The sequence below is a fragment of the Pleurodeles waltl genome, chromosome 1_2 (assembly GCF_031143425.1).
Source record: "Pleurodeles waltl isolate 20211129_DDA chromosome 1_2, aPleWal1.hap1.20221129, whole genome shotgun sequence".
Lineage (NCBI taxonomy): Eukaryota > Metazoa > Chordata > Amphibia > Caudata > Salamandridae > Pleurodeles > Pleurodeles waltl.
In genome coordinates, this window is record NC_090437.1 from 1,333,821,566 (window position 1) to 1,333,847,720 (window position 26,155).

General features: G+C 46.5%; 1 protein-coding gene across 1 annotated transcript in view; it reads left to right on the top strand.

Moving 5' to 3' along the window:
- Positions 1-26,155, top strand: part of LOC138251794 (long-chain-fatty-acid--CoA ligase ACSBG2-like) — a 244,117-nt gene that overhangs the window by 51,716 nt on the left and 166,246 nt on the right. Inside the window, exon 4 of the mRNA XM_069205679.1 lies at positions 24,039-24,159. Coding sequence (XP_069061780.1) covers positions 24,039-24,159 — 121 coding nt within the window. The remainder of the gene's footprint in view (positions 1-24,038; positions 24,160-26,155) is intronic.

Consider the following 26,155-nt stretch of genomic DNA (forward strand, 5'->3'; position numbering starts at 1 on the left):
CAATATATCAAGACTAATGTGCTTATCGTAACTTTTTATACTAAAGAAAATAAGTCAATGGCAACAGAACCATATTGCCTAGTAAGCCAATCAGGCCTGTTGCTGTTATCAATGAATTATCACCATAACCAACTGAGGTCTCCTGTACTAAGCTTAAGCTTTCCTAGAAGGCACCTATCTGGCATGCTGTCTTGTAATTACATAGGCCCCCATTATGACATTGGCGGTGAGTGATAAAGTGGCGGAAATACTACCAACAGACCAGCGGTTTTTACAGCCAAATTATGACCATGGCGGTGAGAAATCCCATAGATAGCCAATGTACCACACCATCCGCCAGGGCGTTAACACCACACACCACGGTGGTAGCCATCAACAGCCAGACGGAACACAAAGTACCGCCCACCATATTATGGCACAGCACACCGCCACGATTTCCAGGGCGGTGCCAACGCCATCAAAAGCCTGGCGGAAACAGAACACAGAAAACAAAAGACTCACCAACAAGTACAAAGAGGACTCCGCGGCTGCCATGGAACTGGAACTGCAAGTCTTTCCGATGCTTTTCTATGCCATGCTTCACCTAGTGCACCAACGCCGATATAGACAGCGACGGTGAGTACAACCACCTTGCACACAAGGGAGGTAGGGAGGAAAACAAGAGTGAAACACACACGCACAACACACACCAGACACACACTATACACACAACCAGCTGCAGACGTAAACCAATCGCACACAACACACGGCACAATAAAACATGGACCAGATTTTGTAAGTACTGAAAATGTATTAGCAAGGGAAAAGCCACTACATGAACAATAGATGTACAATTGTCCACAAAGGGCCAATGCCCAGTCCAAAGTACAAAGGGCCCACATGGCCACAGGGCACAGTCCAAGGCCCAACTTGTCTCCTGACATCAACTGCACAGAACTCTGCAGGGGGATCATGTTGTAAGTGGTCAGACACCGCAGGGGAAAGGGAGTTTGGGGCACCTCAGCAGAGTTGGGGCACTTTCCCACTGGTTCTAGAGGGGGCTCCATGCCCATTTCTCTGTGCTGGGGAGTGCAAGGCCACAGTCTCTGGAGTGGGTGACTTTCCCACGGCTTCGGGAGGAGGCTCCATGCCCATTTCTCGGTGCTGGGGAGTGCAAGGCCACAGTCTCTGGAGTGGGTGACTTTCCCACTGCTTCTGGAGGGGGCTCGTTGTACAGCAGTCACAGGAGGGTAGCCTACATGCTCTCTGCTGGAGGTGAGGGCTGCACTGTCTCATCTCATCTGGAGGTGAGGGCTGCACTGTCTCAGGTGGTGAAGGTGCCTCCTGGACAGCCTCTGCTGGAGGTGAAGGCTGCACTGTCTCATCTAGAGGTGAGGGCTGCACTATCTCAGCGGGTGAAGGTGCAGCCTCTGCAGGAAGAGTGGGCTGCACTGCTTCAGCTGGAGGTGACGGCTCTGTGACCACTGGTGGTGGTGGTGTCATCCTGCCAGCTTCTGCTGGAGGTGAAGGCTGCACTGTGTCAGCAGGTGGAGGTGCCTCCTGGGCAGCGTCTGCAGGAGGTGAGGGCTGCATTGTCTCAGTGGGTGAAGGTGCAGTCTCTGCAGAAGGAGTGGGCTGCACTGCCTCAGCTGGAGGTTGAGTGCTCTGTGACCACTGGTGGTGGTGGTGGTGCCACCCTGCCAGCCTCTGCATGCCAGCTTCTTCGCCTTCATGGCAGATGTCAAAGGCTTCTTCCCCTTCATGACAGGAGGTGCGGCCTCCTTCCCCTTCATGGCAGGAGCCGAGGGCTTTTTCCCCTTTAAGGCAGTGGGATCCTTACCCTTCCTGGCTGCTGGAGTGGGAACCATCACTGTCTTGCCTCCATGACTAGGAGGCGCCTCCACTGTACGCGTGGACTGTTTGGCTGAGGTGCTGGGCTGGGTCATTGGGACCCTGCTCTTACGGGCAGGACCGGGGGTGGGAGAGGGAAGAGGTCAAGTTGGGCAAGGAAAAGCTTTTTAGGGACAGTGGGGTGGGAAGAGGGAGGAGGGATGGGAGTGGAGGTTGAGGGAGTGGTTGTTGGAGGAGTACGTCTGCTGGACTTGGGCGCAGGTGAATGGGGAGTGTGCTAATGTGAGGTGAATGGCTGTTGGGTTTCTGAGTGTTTGTCTCTGTGTGGTTTAGGAGGGGGGACCGACACAGGGGATGCGTGCATGGATGTTGTGGAGGTGTCTGTTAGTGAGGTGTGCGTGCTGCTTGGTGTGGTGATGCTGGGGGTGGTTGTTGAAGCAGTGCATGCAGGTGTGAGTGTGGACGTGACTGTGAGGGAGGTAGAGGAGGAGGGGGGGACACAGTTGAAGCAGTGGACGTGGTAGTATCTGCAAATGTCTGGTGTTTGAGTGAGTGCTTGTGTGTTGAAGTGCGGTGTCTGTGTTTCACTGTGCTACTCTTGTGTGTTGTCTTGTGTGCATACTCATCTGTATGTGTGCATGGGATGGGTTGGGGTTAAGGATACTGGGACTTAGAAGTGGTAGCTGGAGGGGGGACGGTAGGGATAGGGACAATGGCTGCCATCAGAGAGGAGGCCAGATCCTGAATTGATTTTTGTTGGGCCGCCAATCCACCGTGGATGCCCTCCAGGAATGCATTGCATTTCGGCATCTGGGATGCCAGCCCCTGGATGGCATTCACAATGGCTCTCATGAGGTCAATAGCCTCCTCACTCAGGGCAGCAGGGCTCACTGGAGCAGGGTCTGAGGTGCCTGGGGTGAAGGAGATGCCCACCCTCCTGGGTGAGCGGGCATGGGCAACTCTCTTAGGGGCTACTGGGAGGGTGGTGCTGGTATGGGGGTGGCAGCTGTACCTGCAGCTGGGGTGGTCAAAGAAAAGTCTGTCACCACCGGGGAGCTTCCATCGGAGGAGGTATCTGAGTCTGTGTTGTCACCCCCTGTCTCTGCTGTGGTGCTCCCCTCGCCTTCCGTCCCACTGGTTCCCTCGGCGTTGGTGGGCTCTGCCTCCTGGGTCCTGTGGGATGCAGCTCCCTCTGTCACCGGTGCCCCTGCTCCTCCACCAGATGATACTAATGCACACATGGACAGAATGACAGAAGATAAAGGGAGGAAGAGAGGAAGAGAACACAGGTTCAATTACTGCACTAAAACCACTGTTGGCATACATAGCACCGTCACACACAGGGATCAGGATTGAGCACTATGCATTGCACTGCCACTGATTTGGCTAGATGCCACAGCAAGATGAGGGCCAACCACTGCCAACTGCACACCTCCTGGGACCCACTAAGCCCTGTCTGACATAGAATGCATCCTAGCTAGGTTACCTTTTTTTCCTTTTCAACCATTACGCTTGAGGTGGTTCATGCTGCAATGTCTGGCCTGGCATTAAGGGGCACCCACTAACTGACACCCACCACCCGGATCCCATGCCACCTTCCAATTATTGTAGTAATGCCCACTGTACTCACCCCCTTGCGACTGCTGTGATGCCCTCAAGCGCCATCAGGGGGGTCAGGTTCCGACTGGCACCCCTTCCTCGTTGGGAGGCCTCCACAGTCTTCCCTGCCCAGCATCTCAGGTCCTCCCACCGTTTCCGACAGTGGGTGCTCCGCCTGCCATAGACCCCCAGGGTCCGCATGCCCTTGGCGATGGCATGCCATAATCCCTTCTTTTGATGGGTGCTGACCTGCAGAGGCGATACAAAAGGGAGGACACCATTACATATACAATCCAGCCTGTCACACATATGGCCCACCAATCCCGTTTCCGTCACCATTGGCACACACATTGGCCAGCGCACACCATGTACACCACCACATTACACCCCCCATGACACGATGCTTGCACACATATCTCCATGCATCCTTCCCACATGCATCGTGCCCAAGGTGTACTCACCTGTTGGTCTGGAGGCCCATAGAGCTGTCCGTACTGGGGTAGGACCCTATCCACCAATCGCTCCAACTCCTCCAAAGTGAAGGCAGGGTCCCTTTCCCCGGTCACACGGACCATGGTAGATTCTGGACATAGGTCACAGTAGCACACACAGTGTAGGTTTTCTCCTGTTGAAGGTCAGGAAACAAATGAGGAAACAGTTCGAAAATGGTGTTCACGTCTGCGGCGGTGTACACGGTCACCGCCGGCGCTCATCCCCATTGGCCACTGTACTCCGTAGAGCCCCATATTATCCAATGAGGAATTGCACGGCGGTGCAAGACCGCCTTCTGCCACAACAGCCAACGTCAGCGGAGTTACCTCACTTCCACCTGTCCCTACATACAGGACAGGCGAACACCATGTCATGGAGATGGACATCCATCAGATTAAGCTTTACTGCATCACTGCCGAGATTTGCACATACCTATCATTACCACTGTCCCATCACATAAATGCAACATGTACACTGAGGTTGTGGTTCCATTGTTCAAGTTGTGACAGCCTACTCACTCTTGTGACCCTTGGATACCTACCACTGCGGATGAATGGGAGGAAAAGACGAACCCCGTGTACAGACCCCCTGTGGACTTGGCTGCACTGGATGACAGGCACATTATACTCACCTGTAGACTGGACAGGGCCACAATCACAGAGCTGTGTGCCCAATTGGAGCCTGACATGATATCAGCTATCCGTCACCCCATTGGGATCCCCCTCTTGTGCAAGTGCTATCAGTGCTCCATTTCCTGGCAACTGGTTCTTTCCAAGTGACTGTGGGCTTGGCAGCTACAATGTCACAGCCAATGTTTTCTATTGTGCTGGCAAGGGTCTTGTCTGTCCTGGTGAAACACATGTGCAGCTACATTGCTTTCCCCCAGGTGGCCACTGTAAAGGCAGGATTCTATGCAATGGGCCATATCCCCAATGTTATTGTTGCGATTGATGGTACACACATTGTGTTAGTCCCCCCTGCCAGAATGAACAGGTGTTTAGGAATCAGAAGAGTTTCCACTCACTGAATGTGCAAATAGTTTGCCTGGTGGACCAGTACATCTCCCTCGTCACTGCCAAGTATCCTGAGTCGGTGCATGACGCCTTCGTCCTGAAGATAGCAGCATCCTAAATGTGATGGCACAACTATAGAGGCACAGGGTGTGGCTAATAGGTGAGCCAGATCCCCCACCCACTGTGTGTCAGTGTATGCCTTCAGGTGTTTTCCCCATAGGATTTTGTAAGGCTAAATGTTGTCCCTCAATACTTGCAGATGATTCTGGCTACCCAAACCTATTGTGGCTGCTGACCCCTGTGAGGAATGTCAGGACAGGGTCTGAGGAAGGTTATAATGAGGCACATGGGCGAACCAGGAGAATTATTGAAAGGACCTTCGACTTCCTGAAGGCAGGTTCAGGTGCCTCTATCTGACCGGTGGATCCCTGTGCTACTCACCCGGAAAGGTCTGCCTGATAGTAGTGGCATGCTGCATCTTGCCAAACCTGTCCCTCAGATGAGATGTGCCTTTTCTGCAGGAGGAGGGGACTGGAGATGACCCTGAGGACAGTGAGGATGATGACAACAGAACATCAGTTATACGACAATACTTCCAATGGCAAACAGGTGAGACAGTGGAACTGACCATTACTCTGACTATTGATTTATCTGTGTGCCTGTGGCATGATGGCATTCACTTCCTTTGCATCTCAACTTACTATCACCTATGGCTTCTCATTTTCCAGATGTGGGTGATACGACAACATTGTCCTGATGTGATTACTACAGCTAGCTACAGGTCATTAATTGTATGCTATCACAGTGTTCAGATAATTTGCACTGGATGTGACTGTTCCCACAAATGCACATTAAAGACACATAAAATAGTGTTACTCAAATTGTGTTAAAGGGTGTTTATTGTAGTGCTATATAATTGAGGGTAAAGTGCAATGGAATGGGGTGATGTTGGAGGAAAGTCCAGGGTATTGTTCCAGTCAGTTTGTAGCACAGATCCAGTGTCCAAGGAGCCATAGGAAGGGGAGCAATGTCAGTTCAAAGTGGACAAGGTGACAGGGTGGGACACAATGGGGACAAGCTGGAGAGCCTTATTTCCTGGGGGTGGTCTTGGTAAGTGTCTCTGGATTCTGTCTGGTTCGCAGGGAACATTTGCGGGGTGGTTCACCTTCTGCAGGGGGACGGTGGTGGTGGCCTGTGGGTCCTACGGCGGGTCTTCCTGTCCACTAGCTGCAGCGGAAGTGGAGGGCTGGTCAATAGCCTGGCTAGTGGTAGGGGCCTGCTGGTGAGCTATCCATTCCCTCATGATGTTGGCCATGTCTGCCAGAACCTCTGCTATGGAGATCATGGTGGTGTTGCGTGCCTGCAGGTCCTCCCTGATCTCCTGATGGTGTTCCTTCTGCAGCCACTTGTTCTTCTGCATGTTGTTCAGGATCTGACACATTGTGTCCTGGGATTGTTGGTAGACACCCAGGACATTGGTGAGTGCCTCGTGGAGAGTTGGTTCCCTGGGCCTGCCATCCCACTGATGCACTGCGGTCCTCCCAGTGTCCCTGTTGCCCTGTGCCCCTGTCCCCTGAACGGTGTGCCCACTGCCACTGACCCCAGGTCCCTGATTGTCTTGGGTATGAGGTGTGGACTGGGGTGCCTGTACAGGTGGGCACACTGCCAATTGACGGGTCCTGGGGACAGAGGTGTGGGTACGCTGGGTGGTTGCTGTGGTGTTAGTAACTGATGGGGGAGGCTCTGTGGTGGACTGTGAGTAGGCTGGGGTGACCGACTGTCCAGTGGTCCCTGATGGGCCAGGTTGTTGATCCAGATCCTGGAGTCCAGAGTTACTGTCGGCACTGGGGGCATCTTTTGTTGGGGGACTGGATAGTCGTGGCACCTCCTGTCCTCTAAGATTGGCTGGGGCACCTGTGGGTATGTAAGAGATGTATTATGCTTCATGCCTGTGACATGTTGTACATCCCCATCCTCCCCTCTATGGTTGCTTTTGCCCTGCCACCTTTGATTGTGTATGGTGATGTATGTGGGATTGTTAGTTCCCCTATGCTGTGCCTGCTTTGGTGATGGGCGTCCATGCAGGGCTGGGAGGACTGTCCATGCATTGGCATGGCATGCAGGGCTTTGCATTGGGGTTAGTCACCTGCTTTGGTGCAGTGTGTGGGATGGAGTGAAGTGATGGGAGTGAGGGTGAGGGGGTGAGATGGCATGCAGGTATGGGGGGTGATAAGTGGTAACTGTTAACTTACCAGTGTGCAGTCCTCTGGCTACTCCAGCGAGTCCCTCAGGATGCAGTAATGCCAAGACTTGCTCCTCCCATGCTGTGAGCTGTGGGGGAGGAGGTGGAGGTCCACCGCCAGTCCTCTGTTGGCGAGCTGGTGCCTTGCTTCCACGGAACGTATCTTCCCCTGTAGGTCGTTCTAACTCTTCCTGATGTCCCCTGTTCTTGGATGCTGTCCCACAGCATTCACCCTGTCCACAGTTCTCTGCCATAGCTCCATCTTCCTTGCAATGGATATCTGCTGGACCTGTGCTCCGAAGAGTTGTGACTATTTCCTCCACCATGACCCTCAATTCCTCATCTGTGAAACCGGGGTGTCTTTGTGGGGCCATGGGTGTTGTGTGATGTGTGTGTGTGGGGGTGTTGGCTAGTGTGATTGGGTGTGCGTATTGGAGTGCATGAGGGATGTATGGGTGGATGTGTTGTGTCGCAGTGGTCTTGATGTCTGTCTGGTGGCAAGGATTTGTATACGTAAACGGTTGTGGGTGGGTGTTTTTGTGGTATGTGTATGGGTGTCAGGTGTATGTTGTTTGAATCGGCCAATGTTGTGTAGTTTAGTTTTGGATGTCCGTTCTGAGCGCAACAGTGTGTCCCGCCAATGGCTTACGGCCGTTGAATGTCCGCCGTGGTGATTCGTGGGTCATGATGTGGTGGGTGTGGTTCTGTTGGCATAACGGTATGGGTGTTGGGACCGCCACTTCAGCATGACCTTTGGGCTGGCGGATTTGTGTACGTGCCTGCATTCTGTCGGTTTGGTGTGTGTGTGTGTTGTAATATGCAGAACGGTTATCTGCCACCACAGTGGAATGTTGGCAGCCGTCAGCGTGGCGGTAAAGGGGATTTACCACCAATTTCATGATGAGAGCCATAGTATACTAGATTATTGTTAGCAATGGATTCTGACAGTACAAATCCTCTATATCCAGGTTTTGTAAGAGGGGGTAACCAGCACCAAAGTGCTTGTCTACTTTGGTAATATGTGAGATTCAGTATAACAAATAACCTCAGTAGACTTTATTACAGAGTAAGAACAAACTACCCTTAAATGTCTATTGACATTAATATATGTTTTCAACAACGTGTCAGTCCTACCGCATTTATCATAACTTTTTATCATAAACCATCAGGCATGCAAACTTTATCATTGGTTTGTCACCATAATCAACTCATACTTCTTGTATTAACTGATAAATCTTCCAACAACAAGGCAACCATCAGGTATACCATAATGAAATTATAAATATGTACAAAATATGGTAGTCAAACAATACAAAAACCCTACTACTAGAGCTAATAATGATTACCATAGAGCAAATCGTCTTTCCTAATGGTTTGTTAAAGTGAGTCAACAACACCAGAATCCTTGCCCACAGCAGTAATCTGCGACATTCCATCTAAGAAAATGCCTACTTACAGGTTTTAGCACAGCGTGGTAACAATCCCCCATTAAAAGCTGTTTGTCTCTAAAACATACTTTTCACGAAAAGTTGGAAGACCTATTTGCTTTACCATGACATTTCATTATAAACACCTTATAAAGATTACCCATAAGGAATCTGACATATGTTTTCCCAGTGAATTGATAAGGCCTCTACCCTTTACCAATGGCTGTACACTGTGGGACGTACTTATGCTTCGCTCTTGACTCATGCATCGTGGTGCAAGAGCGACGGAAGCCCAAAATCTGATTTATGAAGCCACCCGAGACCACCTTGTGTGACTCTGAGTGGCTTCATAAATCAGGACTAATATTCAATGCAGCTCTATGTTGCGTTACTCAGCCCCAGGGAGGCATTCCATGGATGTTGCATTGGTGTTCCCACGCAACATCCATGAATTTTGCAGCATTCCCAAGTAGTAGACATGGGGGTTCACCAAAACTGCTACGCCTCCCCAGTCTTTCTATGTGTGATTCATTCTGCAGCACACATAGAAAGAGAAAAACATCTCTCAGGATTGTTTTTGTGCAGAGAGGTGTCACTTCCCACACACAAACAATCCTGCCTACGACTCAGGCGCCCTTGCACCATGGTACCTGCATTGGCGCTCGGCTGCTGAAACGGCTCCAGTGCAGGGACACTTTTAAATGTGGCGCATTCCTGCCCTGTGACGTACGGCAGCACAGCACGGTGACTTGCTACGCTATGTCCCATCCCATAAATCTGCCCCTATATATTTTATATATATATAAAACCCAGGCCTACCGCGCAGAAGCTGAAAACTGTCAGGCAGACATTTATAAAACTACAAATATGTGGCAAATACAAAATTACAGTTGACAAAAAAATATATAGCCTCTCTCAATACGGCTTAAAATAAATGAACACAGTGACGTTTTGCTCCCAGGGTTTGTCAGAGTGAGTGCCCAACGCCATTATCCTTGCCTGCTATGGTAATCTATGAAATTACATGTAACCTAAGACCTTTGTACAGCATGAAACATAATGCGACAACAATCCACTGGCTTTACCGTTTGCTTTTCACGATACATAAGCCAGGCCTACTGCCTTCTTAAAAGTTTTTCATAATAAACAAGCCAGGCCTATGGCGTCGAGTGTAACATTTGCCTGCACAACATTCAAGCCAATAGCTGTTATTATTGGCTTATCGCCATAACCAAGTCATGCCTACTATACTGATCAAAACTTCCCCCAAGGCCACCATCAGGCAAACAGTCATAAAATCACAAATGTATACAAAATTAAAGTTGGCAAACACATTAGTATCACCCCAACAGGGCTTAACAAGGATTCGCTCACAACAGATCTAGTCTCATAGTTTGTCAGAAGAGGTAACCAAAACTCTGCCTACTAAGGTGAGCTATGAGATTCCACGTGTCAAACTAACCTATCTGTGGGCTTTAATTCAGAGTAATAACAATCAAACCTTAAATGGATATTGACTTTAAACTTTGCTAATCACGATCAGCATGTCAGGCCTGCTGCTTTTAGCGTAACTTTTCATAATAAACAATCAGGCAAATACCCTTCATCATTGGCTTGTCACAATAACCAACGTAAGTGCACTGTACTTAATAGGCTTAAAATAAGATCACCATTTGGCATACAGTCATAAAAGTACAAAAGTATACAAAATGACAGCTGCAAAGCAAAATACTATCTCTCTTAAGAAAGTCTGATAAGGATTACAGTAGTGCATATCTTCTATCCTTATACTTGTTCAGGAAGATCATCAACATCTACCCTTGCCCACCACAGTGACCTGTTAAATTCCTTGTAACAAAGTGCCTACCTACAGGCTTTACGCAGCATAACAATCCATTCTTAAAAACCTAGGGCCTGATTTAAGAAAAGTGGTGCTGCACCCAGTGCAGTGGCACATTCATTGCGCCCTTTAGTGCCCCCTACTACCACCATGTGTGGCGGTAATTAGGGGAACTAGAGTCAAAACTTTTTACGCTAGTTCGGAGCGTTGCAGGATTAGCATAAAAAATGTTGACACTAATCCTGCAAAGCCCATTGAGGCCCATTGAAAACAATGGTGTGCCTCCTTTTAATGCCTGCTGTGAGCAGGTGTTAAAAGTGCCCAGAAAATGACGCAAAGAACACCCCCTTTGTATATATTATGCCTGGCGCAGGCATAATGCAGCGCAAATGGTTACCAAGTGGCACCATGCATGCATTGCGCCACTTTGTAAATTTGGCGCTCCTATTTTGGCCTCGGTGGGCCACATTAGAGTAAAAACAAATTATGCTAATGTGGCGCAAGGAGGAGCTAGGGGCTCTTCAATCAGCCCCCTATTGTCCTTGATGCATGCTTTTCACAGCAAGCAGGTTCAGGCTGACTGACTTTGCCATAAAGTTTCATAATAAACAGATCAGACCTATGAAATCTGGCATGCTTTTCCCAATGAACAGTTGAAGCTTTTACCATTTAACATTAGCTTTATACCTTACCTACCACCAGCGTTTTCAAGTGCACATGACATTGACATTGTGAATACAGGTAGAAAATATACAGCTTGCAAAACAATATACAGCCCCTGTAAACAGAGCCTAACAAGAATCATAACCGTGAAATCCCCCAGGGGTGGCAGATTGGATTGTCAGCCTCAAAACTGTAGCCTACCAGGTAATCCATAAGATTCTATGTAAAAAATTAGGTATGTAACAAATTACCTATGTAACAAAATACCTATCTGTATGTTGCAATGGAGAGTAATTACAATCCATGCATGAGATCAACATAATAACTAAATCCGCCCTAGATGAAGGATGGATTTGTGTTAAATAGTTTGAGTTTCTAAACCCGAAGGAACCACGTATGCCTCTGATGTGTATCCTTCCTAAGGTACATAAATGTTCGACCAGCCCCTCCCTCCCCGGGAGACAGATTATTTAGGGATGTAGGTCCCTGTTGGAACCCTTGGCCCAATACGTGGATTATTTCTTGAAAGAATACATGAGACTGAGCCGTGCCTACATAAGAGAATCCATGGATTTAATCAATAAGATTGAGGATAAAGAATGTCTTTATGGTGTGGAACAGATCATCAGGTCATTTGCAGGAGTATTTCCAATGGTTGAATAACCGTGCAGAAGACCTTAAATTCAGTATTAGAGATGATAAGGAAATTATAAATTTTTTAGATGTCAAAGTTGCTATCTATGAAGGTAGGATATCTTTTGAAGTTGTATACAAAACCCACAGATTGCAATAACTTGTTGCATTTTGCCACTGGTCACTTTAGGTCACTCAAAGAAAATCTGCCTGATGGACAGTTCCTCCGGATAAAGAGGAATTGCGTGTTTAAGTAACACTACTTTGGGAATCCTAATATTCTCTTTTAAGTCCCTTGTTAAAGCAGCTATGAAAAAAGGCATTGTGTACTCCACGCAAGATGCTCCTTGTACATAAAAGAGAAATGATACTTGCCCTTTGACGTGTATTAACAATCAATTCAAAGGCTAATAAAGTAAAAAATATGGTTTTAAGGAATTGGAAAATACTTTACCAATTTGGTCTTCCAAAACCTTTGGTGTCCTTTAAAAGAGGAAAGAAACCCTAAGAGACTGGTGAAAGCCAGCTTCCAAATGACCTCCGTCATGTGTTGGGTTTGCCACCCGTTACAGGCCATTTCAGATGTCGCCACTGCTTGCCCTGCAGGTTTAGCACTGATTCTAAGAGCTTGACAATGAATGGCATTTGCATTCTCCAATCTGTGTTTTCAAATTGTAATACCAGAAATGTTGTTTACTGCATCACTTCTCCATGCCAAAGGACCTGTATAGGGCAGACAAAACATCCAGTAAAAATGCACATTTTTCAGTATCAGTCAAGAATTAGGTGCCGCACCTACAGGGGACCTCGGGCACCCCACTACACAACCATGGATCACGCAGAAATTGATCTTGACTGGTCTGTGATATTCGTGGAACAACAGAGTAGAAGGTGCAAACAAATTTCCACCATTCTAAATAGAGAAGAGGTGAGAATGATTCAAAACTTACCTACAGCTACGGAAGGACTGAATGATGCTGATGAAATATGAGCATTGATTACTTAAAGTCTGGATGGGGTTTTAGCAGCTGGTTAATTGCCCCTTTAAACTACTCATTCCTGCTGCATTCAGTATAAACTTTGCCACAAGCCAAAATGTGCAATATAGGCAGTCTGTTTAGTTAAAGCACACCTATTTGGCCCAATTAAATCCGGTACTGACGAGGACAAAATGTGGGTAGAGTCTAATTGCCTTTCTGAGTAGGACATTGAAACTATTTTATTTGATCATATGAATGAAGTGATAGTTGCACTATCAAGCCAGACCTAAAAATTCATGTAGAAGAATGACTGTCCTCTCCCATCTGTGCTGCTGCCAGAGAAAAGCACAATAAATTATTTAGTTATCTAACACACTTTAATAGCATTATATTGTCAGGTGTGCGGCCTTGAAAGTTCAAGTTCAGGAAGCTGGATAAATAAAATGATCACAACTGTGTGGAGGGAAAGCACTGTTTTGTGGAAGCGCACCCCTTTTGCCCAATCAAAACATGTACTCCTGGCTCCCAACATGTGGGCGGAGCCAAAGCCCTTTTCCTGGTGATTCTCACATAATTGTCGGGCAACAGCTATGCTGTCAAGCCAAACCAGAAAAATAAAATCAACTTTGTGTGTGTGCTTATGTCTATTGATGGACTTGAGCTTGCCATATGCAACAGTGGCCGAGTTGAGTTCTGTGAGGTTTTGGAACAAATGCAGGCAGCACATATGTATAGTGTTGTATCGTAAACTCACATGAAGAAATTAGGTTTAAGGAAAAGACTATCTTAGGGGACATTGTCTATAAAGAAACAGAACATTTTGGGTTGGAGAGATCTGGGTGGTTTCAAGACTTAGGCCCTCACTGCGCCCCCGCCGAACTCATCCTGCCGGAAGACCGCCAGTGCGGTCATGACCCCGCAGGCCCTAATCTGCATTCATCACAGGGCTGGTGGGCAGAAACCGGCCCTGCGGCGGCAAAGTGGCATTCTACTGCCCATAGTTCGGGCAGTGGAATGCGCAACGGTGCTGTGCATGGGTGCCCCCGAGTCACCCATTCCACCAGCCTTTCCCTGGTGGTGTAAACCACCATGAAAAGGCTGGCGGAAGTGGACTCATAATCCCCAGGGTGGCGCTGCATGCAGCACCACCCTGGAGGATTACAAATGCCGAGACCACCAGGCTGCTGGTTGGCGGCAGTCTGGCTGCGTTTCAAACATAGTGGCTCCGCCATGTTCATAATATGGCAGGGAAACCGCCACCCCTGCTGCAGTCCACCTGCCACCATGAGTCTGGCGGTCCCTGGACCATCCGCCTCATAATGAGGCTCTTAGTGCCTGATTGATGTCTGGGCGGATGGCCTGCCATTCTGCCATGGGAACGAAGTATTTGACTCCTTCGGCATGGCGAAGAAGCAGGTGGTCATTTATAATAACATGGCTCCGGGGCTGCATCAGCAGCAGTCCTGTAGCACAGAGTATTTTTTTTTCTTTACAAAAAGAAAGTCCAGAAATTGGATTTTCTTTCTATAGTAAAGAAAAAATATAATGATCCCTTCACTATGGGAGTCTTCTCCCATGATGGAGTAGCATTATATTAGTTTTACTGTTCCTTACCGCCAGAGTTTACCTGGATGTAAGAAACAGTAAATAAGCACTGGTAAAGCCAATAGATCTCGCCTATGCAAGAGCTAGTGGTTTTTGTTCACTACCACTGTGGCTGTTATTCAGCCTGGTAAAAAGTTAGTAGCATAGAAGAGAGTTGTGTGCAGTGTTGTAGAGTGGAATGGCGAAGAGTGGAGTAGAGTGTTGTAGAGTGGTGTGGCAGAGTGTTGTGTATTGGAGTAGCATAGTGTGGAGTTGTGCAGAGATGCCTACACCGGAGTAGCATACAGTACAGTGGACAAGTGTAGAGTGGATTGGTATAGAGTGTTGCTGAGTATAGTGGCTTAGAGTGCAGTGGCACTGAGTGCAGTGGCATACAATGCAGCGTCGTTGAATAGATTAGAGTGGCGCTTAGTAGAATGTAGTGGTGAAGAGTTCAGTGGCACAGGGTGGAGTGGCGCAGAGTAGCGTGGCATAGAGTGCAGTGTCATAGAGTGCAATGGTGTAGAGTAGAGTGGTGTTGAGTGGTGCAGAATGGAGTGGTGTAGAGTTGATTGATGCAGAGGGCAGTGACGCAGAGTCGAGTGGCATAGAGTGCATTGTTGAGACGAGTGGCATAGAGTGCAGTGGCGTAGAGTGGTGCAGAGTAGAGTAGAGTGCCATAGAGTGCAGGGACATAGAGTGCAGTGATGTAAAGTGGATTACCATAGGGTAGAGTAGTGCAGAGCAGAGCAGTGTAGAGTTAAGTGGTGGACAGTGCAATGTTGCAGAGTACAGTGTCAGAGTACAGTGGTGTACAGTGGCATAGATAGCAGTAGAGTACAGTGATGCAGAGTAGAGTGCAGTGTCAAATAGTGCAGTGACATAGAGCGCATTGGCACAGACTGCAGTGGTTAGGAATAGATTGGTGTGGAGTGCAGTGGTATAGAGTGGAGTGGGCCAGAGTGGAGTGGAGTGGCATAGATTGCGGTGGTGTAGGGTAGAGTGTTTTCAGAGTAGAGTGGAGTGGTGCTGGGTAAAGTGCAGTTTCATAGAGTGGCATAGATTGTAATGGTATAGAGTAAAGTGATGCCGAGTGCAGTAACATAGAGTTCAATAGTGCAGAGCAGGTTAAAAAGGAGTACAGTTGATTGGCATAGACTGTACTGGTATAGAGCTCAATGGCGTAGAGTGATGCAGAGTACAGTGGCCTAGAGTGGTGTCATACAGAGTAGATTGGTGTGGCTTACATGCAGAGTGCAGTGGCAAAGAGTGCAGTGTGCAGAATAAAGTAGCAAAAAGTGCATTGGCATAGAGTAGAGTGGTACATGGTAGAGTAGAGAGGCATAGCGGGAAGTGGCATAGAGGTCAGTGGTGTAAAGTGGAGTGGTGCACAGTAGACTGCAGTGGTGTGGAGTGTTGCACAGTAGAGTGAAGTGGTGTAGAGCAGAGTATGCATAATATGGTAGTGCACTGCCATTACAGGCAACACATTTTCAATTGAAATGGCCATTACATTTGCACAAACATACAGTTTTACTCATACAACTGTACAGTGCACAAACTGAAATGTGTGGAATTTGCATCACCTAGTGGATTTTTTTTTTTTATCCTATTCAAGTATTTGTTTCCAACACACTTCAGAAATAACAAAAATGCGCTTCATTTGTGTTGTTAATTATTATATATTTTTAAATACTTGGTTAATTTAAATTTTGTTATGTGCTACGAAACAAACTCTTTCCTACTCCCAGTATCCAGCAAGATTGTCACAAAAATCCTCTCACTTTGAAGTCAAAGAAAGAAAAGTAAACAAGCTCCCCCAGAAGGCAGCTCCTGATATTTGACCTCGGCCTGCGAATGCACAGCAAATGTTACAAGATAAGAAGAAATTTCAAAGGCCTGTTCACAGAAAAGGAGTTTGTGAAAGGATACAGTACACATAGTTTAGGCAACAGGAGGGACAAACCAGACCTGGAAAGTAAAGTAAATAAAGCCAGCAAATAGAAAGCCAGAATATGTGAGTTACAAACCACAAAGCCAATGGTTTTCAGTGGGTGGAGTGCACTTCTAGGTCAAAGTTCTGAAAGCTCGCAAGATGTCTTTAGCAAACCTGACAGCTGTGCTGCCTGGTAGGCTGCGACCCAAAAATGACTACATGTCCGCCGATCTAAATTGGGCGGATACACATGTAGCCATTTCTCCAATGGCCATTAGTCCCCAGGGCCATCAAAGATGTTTGGCCAAAGTGGAGACACAGTAGCCTCTGCCTTGGCCAAACTGAAGGTCTACCCACATTTAAATTGAGCGGGTGAACTTTCATTTTGGGTTTATGTATACTCTGTCGCAGCCACTGCAACATAGTATACATATAGACAGAATATAAGTCGACCCTTAGTCAATCCGTAGTTCTGATCAGCAAATATCAGTTTTCAATGAGCTGAGCGAATCGTTTAATTATAAGTACAATATAGCAAGTAGAGCTGTAGTAGAACTGTATGCCTGCAAGAGAGTGCATTGTGTGATTACAGCCAGACTCTACGGTATTCAGCAGAGAATACAGAAATCGAAAGAGTGCATATTTTCTAAATACCTACTCATTTTGTGACAAACTGAGGACTTTTAACAACCTCAGGGAAGCAGTAAACCACCACTCTTTAGCTGTCCAAGATGTCCAATGAGTTGTAAAGAACATACAAACCATCTTTCAATGGTAAAAAATGGGACAGATATTAAAATAAAAGACGGCTACCAAATTAATATCCGCACTAGGTGTAGGGCACTGCACACAGCAGCAAGAGGCCCAATAGCAGCATGTGGGGAGCTGTTGGGGCCTCGCAAAATGTAAAAATAAGTTACATTAGAGTTTATGAATTCTGGGTGTGCACAAGCTAAATGCCATCACTCACACAATGGTCAACCAATGGCTCAATCGGGTTGACCCATTACCCCATTCCGTACACTGTGGTGGGTGGAAGCAAAGTCCAATAGATAAAGACTACATACCAAAAGTATTATAAATTATTTTTTTAGTAAAAACAATAGTAAAGTGAGAAAGCGAAAGCTGTCTCATAGGACAGATCCAAAAGAAGATGAACCAAGTTCACATGCTGACTAGAGATTATTTAACACATTTGATATTGCAATGTAGTTCAAATGTACTGCCACCCCCTGACAACTTAGATAAGGCTATTGCCAAAGTGGACTGTGTCCAGTTTAACCACTGGCTTATGGACGGCCTACCTGCAGGTTCATTTAGCATCACAAACCAGTAGTGTATTCACATACGTGATCCTGCCCTTAGGTTTAGTATCAGCAGCAGCTTCAGTCTTTCAAAATGTGATGTGTTGGTGCTTTTACAGTGGGTACCAGGTTTTCTTGCATTTCAGGATGATATACTGGCATATGTTGGAACTCTTAATGACTTACTGGTGTTAAGACCGTTAAGCAAGAAAAGTGGAAATATGAATGTTGTTGAGTACTTGGCACATTTGATTCTTTCAGAAGGGGGTGATATCTAAGCCAGATTTGTTTAAAGCTATTGAAGACCCAGCCACAAATGAGCAACTGTTATACTTTTTGGGTCTCAAAATATTAATATTATCTGTGGCTGGGTTTTTGCACTCATAGAACCTCTCAAGACATTACTGTGTTGAGGTGCCATACTTGTAGGACAAAAACAAGGACAAACATTGATGCGTGTTGCAAAAAATGCAGACACCAGTATAATGGGATCGGGTCTATATATCAATAGAATGTGTAAAGGGCATAGAAAATAAATTAGCATATGTTCCTTGAACTTTACATACTTGAGAAATATGTTACACTTCAGCAAATCAAAGCAATGGCCTTTTGTTAGAACATTGAGTACTTGAAGTCACTCTTGTGGAGAATCAAAATGTGTTCATCACACAGTGCAGAGCAGAGTCCATTGGTATGTTTGTTGGAAGATGGAAGGACTGGTAGAGCCTGTTAGACTTGTTTGACTCACTTTGCATCTTTATCACTTTTGCTTTGATCTTGAACTTATCTGGTACACAGAATATCAGAGCTGACTTGCTGTGGAAAATGGCCCTGGTGAATACATTAGGATTGCCCGGTGGTGGTGTGATTCAGAATGAGTGGAATTCCAATACGAAGTGTGAAGATACTTTGAACAAGGTGTGGAGTCTGGTTGTGGAAAGGTGACCAAAAGGTTAAAATGTAGGCACTTGTTTGTAACTTTTCTTGCGGCAAAGGGAGGAGTTATCTGGAAGTGGGGGAAGTTTCTTGATGGTCTGTTGAGATTACTGGCTATACACTTTGGTGGAACATTCAAAGTACTTCATGAAGATAAGAGATTTATAAAAGCACTAGCCTTTTCTTATTGGGTTGTGAATGAGTTTGCATGGACACCCACTGCTGAGACTGCTGTTGATTTATTTCAAGTGGATTTTGCACATGGAGGTCTACATAGTTCCTTAGTTTCTAACAATGACGTTCAGTTTGTGTCAGGTTCGATGATCACATTCTTGCAAGATTGTGTTATTGATCATATACACCAAAATACAGAGGTCTTCTAGAGAAGGTAAGGTGAGTAATATACGACAGAGTGCAGCCAGCTTTAGCCAGTAGATTTGGTGAACATTTTCCCCGCATAGATATAGGGGGATATCACCTTTCAAGGTACGTAAAAAGAGAGTTCAAGTGACCAAGTTAAAACGAGATGCTTGTGGGATAGTTCCAATCCATAAATTTGGGATTTAAAGGTGACAGAAGTTAGTTATGGGGAAACGAGTAAAAAACAAAGTTGCATATAGTATACATAATAGAGTGAAGAAACTGATGAAAGAAGATTGACGTTCTGTTAAATTAAGCATAATTAAGGAAGGGTTTTCATAATTTTCTCATGTGCAATACTTCATTAGAGTTTCCTTTAGTGCAGCAAGAATGGTTGGCTGGTGGACATTCTTGGAGTTAGTGCCGAGTTGGAATGATGTGGAATATTTTCAGTTTTTTTCTGTTAGTTCAGGTTTTCCCACATGTTTGTTCATCAAAAAGCATGACCACAGAACTATTGCAAAATAAGTGCTATTCGGAGGAACTGGGACAGTGGTCGTTCCTAGGATGGAGATTATTAGTGATCAAAAAAGGTCAGATTACAAGGAAACGTGAAGGGTTTTATGGATAATGGTTTTACTGTATTTATGTTATTGGCTGTGTATGAATTGATGGAAAGCTTCTGGAACCCTTTGTTAGTGATGACCACAAGCAGTCATTGCATGCCAGCTCAACTACAGATATATTATTTGTTGGATCTGGCCCTTTTTGCAGGGTCATCCCCAAACTTTTTGCCTCCATCCTTCTATTTTTTGTGGCATGTTTTTGATGGATTTAGGACTCTGGGCATTTTACCACTGCTAACCAGTGCTGTGTGTGTAGTCTTGTACTGCCAACTCAACCTGGCAAATGTACCCACTTGCCAGACCCAAATGTTCCCTTTTACTATATGTAAGGCACCCCTAAGGTAGGCTCTAGGTAGTCCGATGGGAAGGGTGCAGTGTATGCAAAAGACAGGACATGTACTGGGGTGTTTGACATGTCTTGATAGTGAAATACTGCCAAATTCGGTTAATAGGGACTGCCTTTACATATCTTTTAAGTTCAGTTTTCGGTTTAGAGCAGATGGAGATGCGGGGTTTGGGGTCTTTGAACTCACAGTATAAAAATGCATCTTTTGGTAAAGATGTGTTTTTGATTGTCAGTTTGAAAATGCCACTTGTAGAAAGTGGGCATTTTCGTGCTTAACCGTTCTGTGCCTCCGACAGCCTGTGGAATCCACATCTGGGTCAGATTGATAGTTGGGCTGTTTGTGAATTTCCTCTAGACAGTGACACAAAGGGAGCTGATGAGTGCATATCCTGACGAGTCTCCTGGGCTACAGTGGGGAGGAAGGAGCTGACACTTACACCTGAAAGAGCTATGCCTGTCCTCACAATGCAATCCCCAACCCACTGGTGTGAGTCTGGGGCTAGGCCTGGGCAAGGCAGGATCTTGTCAACAACAGAGACATTCCTTTGAAGTTTGCCAACTTGAAAGGCAGAAATGCGTATAAGTAGTGGACCCAAAACCCCAGACTTTTTAGATCACTTCTGGATCGAGAGAAACCTCTGCCAATGAGAAGAGATGAAGAGCTGGAGGAGGAGTACTGCCCCTTTGCCTCTGAGTGTGCCTTGCTGGGTTGGCCTGCAGTTGTGCTTCTGACTTAGAGAGGACAAATACTGTGTTTTCCTGCTTGTAAAGTGTCTACAAGGGCTTGGACTAAGCTTGCCCCCTGTTCTGAAGTCTCTGGGCCATCAAAGACTTCCTCTGCCATCACCTGGACTCTCTTGCTGAGACTCTTAACCTGCCAAATGGTGCCCAATCCGGTCCCAGTCCCCTTGAAAGGAGAAGCTGGTGGAACCAAGGCTGAAACCCATGCACCGGAGCAGCGCAGGAGAAAAATCAACACTGCACCTGCCTTGCGGCTGAAAAATCAACACACCACCTGCATCACGGCTGGCAAATCGTCGCCACATCCGCTTGCGGCTGCAGAAATTGACGCATCACCCACCCAGCGTGACTCCTCACCATCGTGCGTCAGGATTTCAGACGCATCATTGCTGGGCATCACAACCACAGTGAACCTGAATGGACCTGAGTCTGCCCGTCCGGAAATCGCTGCATGGCTTCTCTGCTGGAGAGAGGAAACAACACATCACCTACATGACCGGAGAAGAAACGAATCTCGGCCTCACTTGCTAGTCAGGAATCAACGCATTGCTTACTTTCCCCACACACACTCACCCATGCAGCTTTATTTTTTACGCATACCAAGTACTTTGGGTAAAAACAACATATCCATTGATTTCTATGGATTAAGACTTTTTAATTTAAACATTCATATCTTTGCTTGTGTATGTTGGATTTTTGTCGTTTTGGTCTTGTTTGATTTAGATAAATACTGCCTATTTTTCTAAACTGGTGTTCAGTGCTTTTGTGGTGTTTTCGCTGTGTTACTGTGTGTGTTGGTACAAATACTTCACACATTGCCTCTGAGATAAGCCTGACTGCTTGTGCCAAGCTACCAAGGATGTGAGCAGGGGTTGTCTGAGCAGTGTAACTCCCTTATACTAATTAGAGTGAGGGCCCCTGCTTGGACAGAGTGCAGACTGACTGCCAACCGGAGACCCCATTTCTAACGTTATTGAAAGCACTTTGACTGGTTACTAAAGCTGGTTAACAATTGTGCTATGCTTCTCAGAAGACGCCCCAAGTTCCAGCTTCAGTTTGAGAACGGAAAGAATTTCAGATGGATATTCAGTGCTCAGTCCTAGATGTGTGCTCCAAAAACATGGCTACATCTTGGATTTGTATCAGGATATTTGTGACTGCATGAGATGTTTGAGAAATTGGGTTGTTGGTTGAGGGGGGTGTGAGCCATATCAAGCACTAGCCACAGTACTTGTCCAGGTGAACCACTAAAGTTAGTAGATTAACCTGTGCTTAACCCTCAGGATTAACATAGAGGCAATGTGTAAAGTATTTATACATCAGACAAATGGTAATGAAGTGACAACATAACACAAGAAAAATCCCATACAATTTTAGAAAAATAGAGTAACATTTAATAAATAATTTGAAACCAAAACTCCAATCAGTACAACCAGAGAAATGCAGTTTCAAAGGTTTCAGTTAAGTATAGCACCTAAAAGCTCAAAGCGCTATTTACGATTATCTGGTCATTCTAGACCAGGTTAAAGTGATAAGTTCAGGCTGACCATGATGGAGCATGGATAGGATACAGGGACCAGGTTAATCTTCTCAATGTCCGGCTCGACGAGTCCAGTTTGCTGTGGATGAAGCAGCAAGGAAAGCGTCACAGATGGTCTAATCTGTAACGCAAAGAGCAGGCTGAACCAGCAGATGGGCGTCACTGTACTTCGAAAATCCTGTTGGGCATCTCGGCCGGTCATTGCTGGAGCTTCACAATAGCGTCATGGCGGGCTGTTAATGCTGAAGCACAAAGTGCAGATCTGCCGTCGCTGCTCATCTTGGGCAGTCGCTGCAGCATGAAAAGTATACTCAGTTGAGCTTCGCCTGGTGGTCAGTGTGGGCGGCAAGGTTTTAGCATGAAGGGGTCCATTTGCGGTCTCAAAGAACCCAAAACCTCTGGGTTGTAGGACCTGGGAGGCAGTTCTTGAGCATCAGGAACTCACTCCTTCAGAGGCCAGCAGAGCTGAGGTAAGTCCTGTTGCAGAACCAAGCAGGTCTAGTACAACAGTGGTAAAGTTCTTTTTAAATGTGCAATTTTGAGCAACCAATAATGAGTGAGAACTTACAGTGTTATGATGAATATAGTTGTAACTGATGAAATGATGTTGCACTTGAAACAAATGAATAGAAATGTTTAGAAGTGTGATTAATAATGTGCTCGGGTAGAGTTCTTAGGCCCAGATTTATGAAAAATGATGCACAACTGCGCTAGTGCAGTTGTGCGTCAGTATTTTGAATGCAAGCTAACATCATTCCATATCGCCATCTGTGTGCCATATTTAAAATATGATGCACAATGGCGCTAAGGAATGGTTAGCGTCATAAGAAATGATGCTAACCATTGCAACATGCCGCAAGGGAGGATGAAGCTATTGCAGCAAAAGTGACGCTAGACCATTTTACAGCACGTATTTATCACGCAAAATGGGTTGGTGCCATTTTTTACTGCATTAGCGTAAAAAAACAATACACACACAAGAAAACATACAAATTCAAACACAAGATGGAGATTGCAGGGCAGGAGATACTCCAGGGAGACCCCAAACACCCAAGTACTAGTTAGGAGGGTCCAGCAAAGTCCCAGGAGAAGGAGAAGAGGAAGCGCAAGTGTACGTTATTGTAAGATCCTCTCCCACCTTGTGCGCTGCCTACGTGGCTGTTGTGGTGGTGTTTGGGGTTGCTGCGGTGGTGGTGAAGAGACCTGTTGTCATCGCTGATGTCTGCGACGTGTGCCAAGCTGGAGCAGTGCCACTGCCATGTTGCCCTGGAGGTTGGGATTGTCATTTTTTTGGTCTGCCAACTTAGTGTGCATTGTTTTAGGGTTGGTAGGTAACTATGGTGCTGGAGGGCAAGTGTCATTTTTTGGAAGGGAACGCCTACCTTGCATATCATTGTCGCAATGCGAGGCAAGGTGGGTTGGCGCTTTCATATATTTTGAGGCTAGACGGGTGTAGCACCAAAATGTAAATATGGAGTTAAGTTTGCACTGCTTTCGCATAAAAAAAATGACACTAGGGCGGCGCTAACTTTCCAGTAGCGGCAGAGTTATGAAAAGTGGCGCTTCACTAAGTGCAGCGCCACTTTCCCTGCGCCCCTTAGCACCCCTCTACCACCACCATGTGTGCGACGTTTTTAAAAAAAGTCTGCAGTTTTTCCTCATTGTTTGTGTGTAAAAAGTGTAGTTTTATGTTGATGGGGCATCTTCTTTTTTTCCTCATGGAAGGCTCTCCACGGAAAAAGCAACACAGAACTGACGCAGTGAAATTTACAACATTTCACTGCGTCATTCCGTGACTTCACTGCACCAGAATTGTACTGCCTGCTCAGAGCAGGCGTACAACTGACGTAGGGCTTCTCTTAATGGGAGCCTTGAGACAGCTTGGACATGAATCATGAAACAGTATCTTAATGTTTAGGCTCCCTCTTATTATTTTTTGCTTGCAGTGGTTTTGCTGTTGGAATTTACACCACAAACTCCCCAGATGCCTGCCGGTACGTGGCCGGGAACAGTGAAGCCAACATCCTTGTGGTGGAGAATCACCACCAACTGGAGAAAATCATGCAGGTGAGCTAACCACTTGACCTCACGCTCCTGGCTCGCTCACTCCTCATCACCAGCAATAATCTGCAAGATGCAGTTTCATCATGGGATGATGAGGCATGTTGGGCTTGTCATGAGGTTATGATGCAAGCTCTTCTCCAGTAGCACCCGCTCTACACCCACTCTGATTTCACACTACTCTGGACTGGTCAAAACACTGTTCCTGTACACGGGTCTGAGGCTGCACTGACTATAACAAATCAGATATCAGTCTCATCTTTGAATGAAAGGCCAGATTTATTTAATCAGCAGTGTGCATGTCAGATGCTTGTGCAGGGTCTCTGAGTACTGAGTGCTGCCACTGTGAGACTACTCTGGGTTTGAAATAAAGGCCAGCGATGCACACTTTGGGTATAGGGTCAAACTTGGGTTTGAAGTACTAACTTTTTAATGTTTTTAAATTAATTTATATTTGATTTTATTATAGCAGAACAAAAGGTAATACGAAAGAAACACAATATTGCAAATACCCAACAACTACACAGCACCTTCTGGACATGAAAGTCTTCTGTTCCCCGTCCTCCCACCTCTACAACATGCTCATGGATATTTCAGCGTACAAATTCCGGTAACAGTCTCAGTAATCCCGTTCCCCCCCTCAACCATAAACATTTGAGTTTGCACCCTCTACGACAATTACACCATCCAATTGGGCGTGGCTCCCAACAGTCTCCGCGCGTCCTGATGTGTCACTCCCGGCTTCCAGGCACCCTAATTCTTCTCTGTCAGCCCCTTCCAGTGTTCACCTCCCTTTCTACAAGTTTACATTGCTTCATCCCCACTTCTCAGTCAGAAAAGAGCAGAGGTGCCTCACAACCCCATCACTGGCCAACATCCCGCTTACTGGTACCTTCTAATAATGTGTGAGGTCTGAAGGTCCCCCACATTCCAAGCACCCAGGGTGTCGGATCAATGCCTGCCCCAACTGCTTCCTTGAGGGAATCTGTAATCTGTTCCCAGAATTGATGTATTCGCAGACACCACTACCATGCATGGAAGAAAATGCCCTCCATCCTGCATCCACGCAGGCACAGAGCACCCCCTGTCCTCCCAGTCTAATGTAGCAGTGTCCTGGTGTAGTATGTTCCATTGAGGAGTTTAATTGGATCAGCCTGTAGCTGCTCTTAATGGCCACTTCGGTTGGAAAGCCAGGTGCCTCCTTGTTCCGGATGCCTATATCTTGTTCCCAGCAGCCCTAGAGATGTGTCACTGATCCCTGTGTGTTCTGCATTAATGTGCCATAAGTCAAGAAGACCAGCTTTTTCCAACCTCTCCCATCCAGAAGTCTACAGCGGGGAGTCCACCTGAGTCTTCTCTTCCTGATCTATGGTTCCCTGGAGTGCGTGTGTCTCAGTCGTCTGTATTTCAACCATCGGGTACCTGGCATTCGATATTCCTTTTGTGAGTAAGCACAGGGGACCGATCCATTGGCGTCCCATGCACCAATCAGGGTGGTGATGCCCGTATTACCCCACCCTGAAAACCACTTGGTGCATCCACCTTAATATGATCCCTACTCACAGCAGCATGCAGGGCGTGAGCCCCTTGTCCCATTGCATTTCCTTTCGTAGGCTGTCGCCAGTCCTGCCAGACGGTTCAGCTTACCACCATATGGTACATGAGCATAGCTCTGGTCATGCGTACCCCCTGTCCATCTGAAATGCTGGGTCGTCCCACTATGTGTACGCTCACTCATTCACTACACTGACCTGTGATGCCTCATAATACCTTTATACACTTGGGAGCGCTATACCACCTACAAATTTGGAGCGTTGCAGGACCTGCGTTACTATTTAGGGTTGGCCTTCTGCCCAGATGAGCACCCTCTCCGAGGCGTCCAGCTGGACAAAGAATGTCCTCTGGATTCTATAGGGGTTTTTTGTAGGACATACAACAGGCGAGGGACTGCAATCATCTCCATCATTGCTGCCTACCCAACAAGGACAGTGGCAGCGGACTC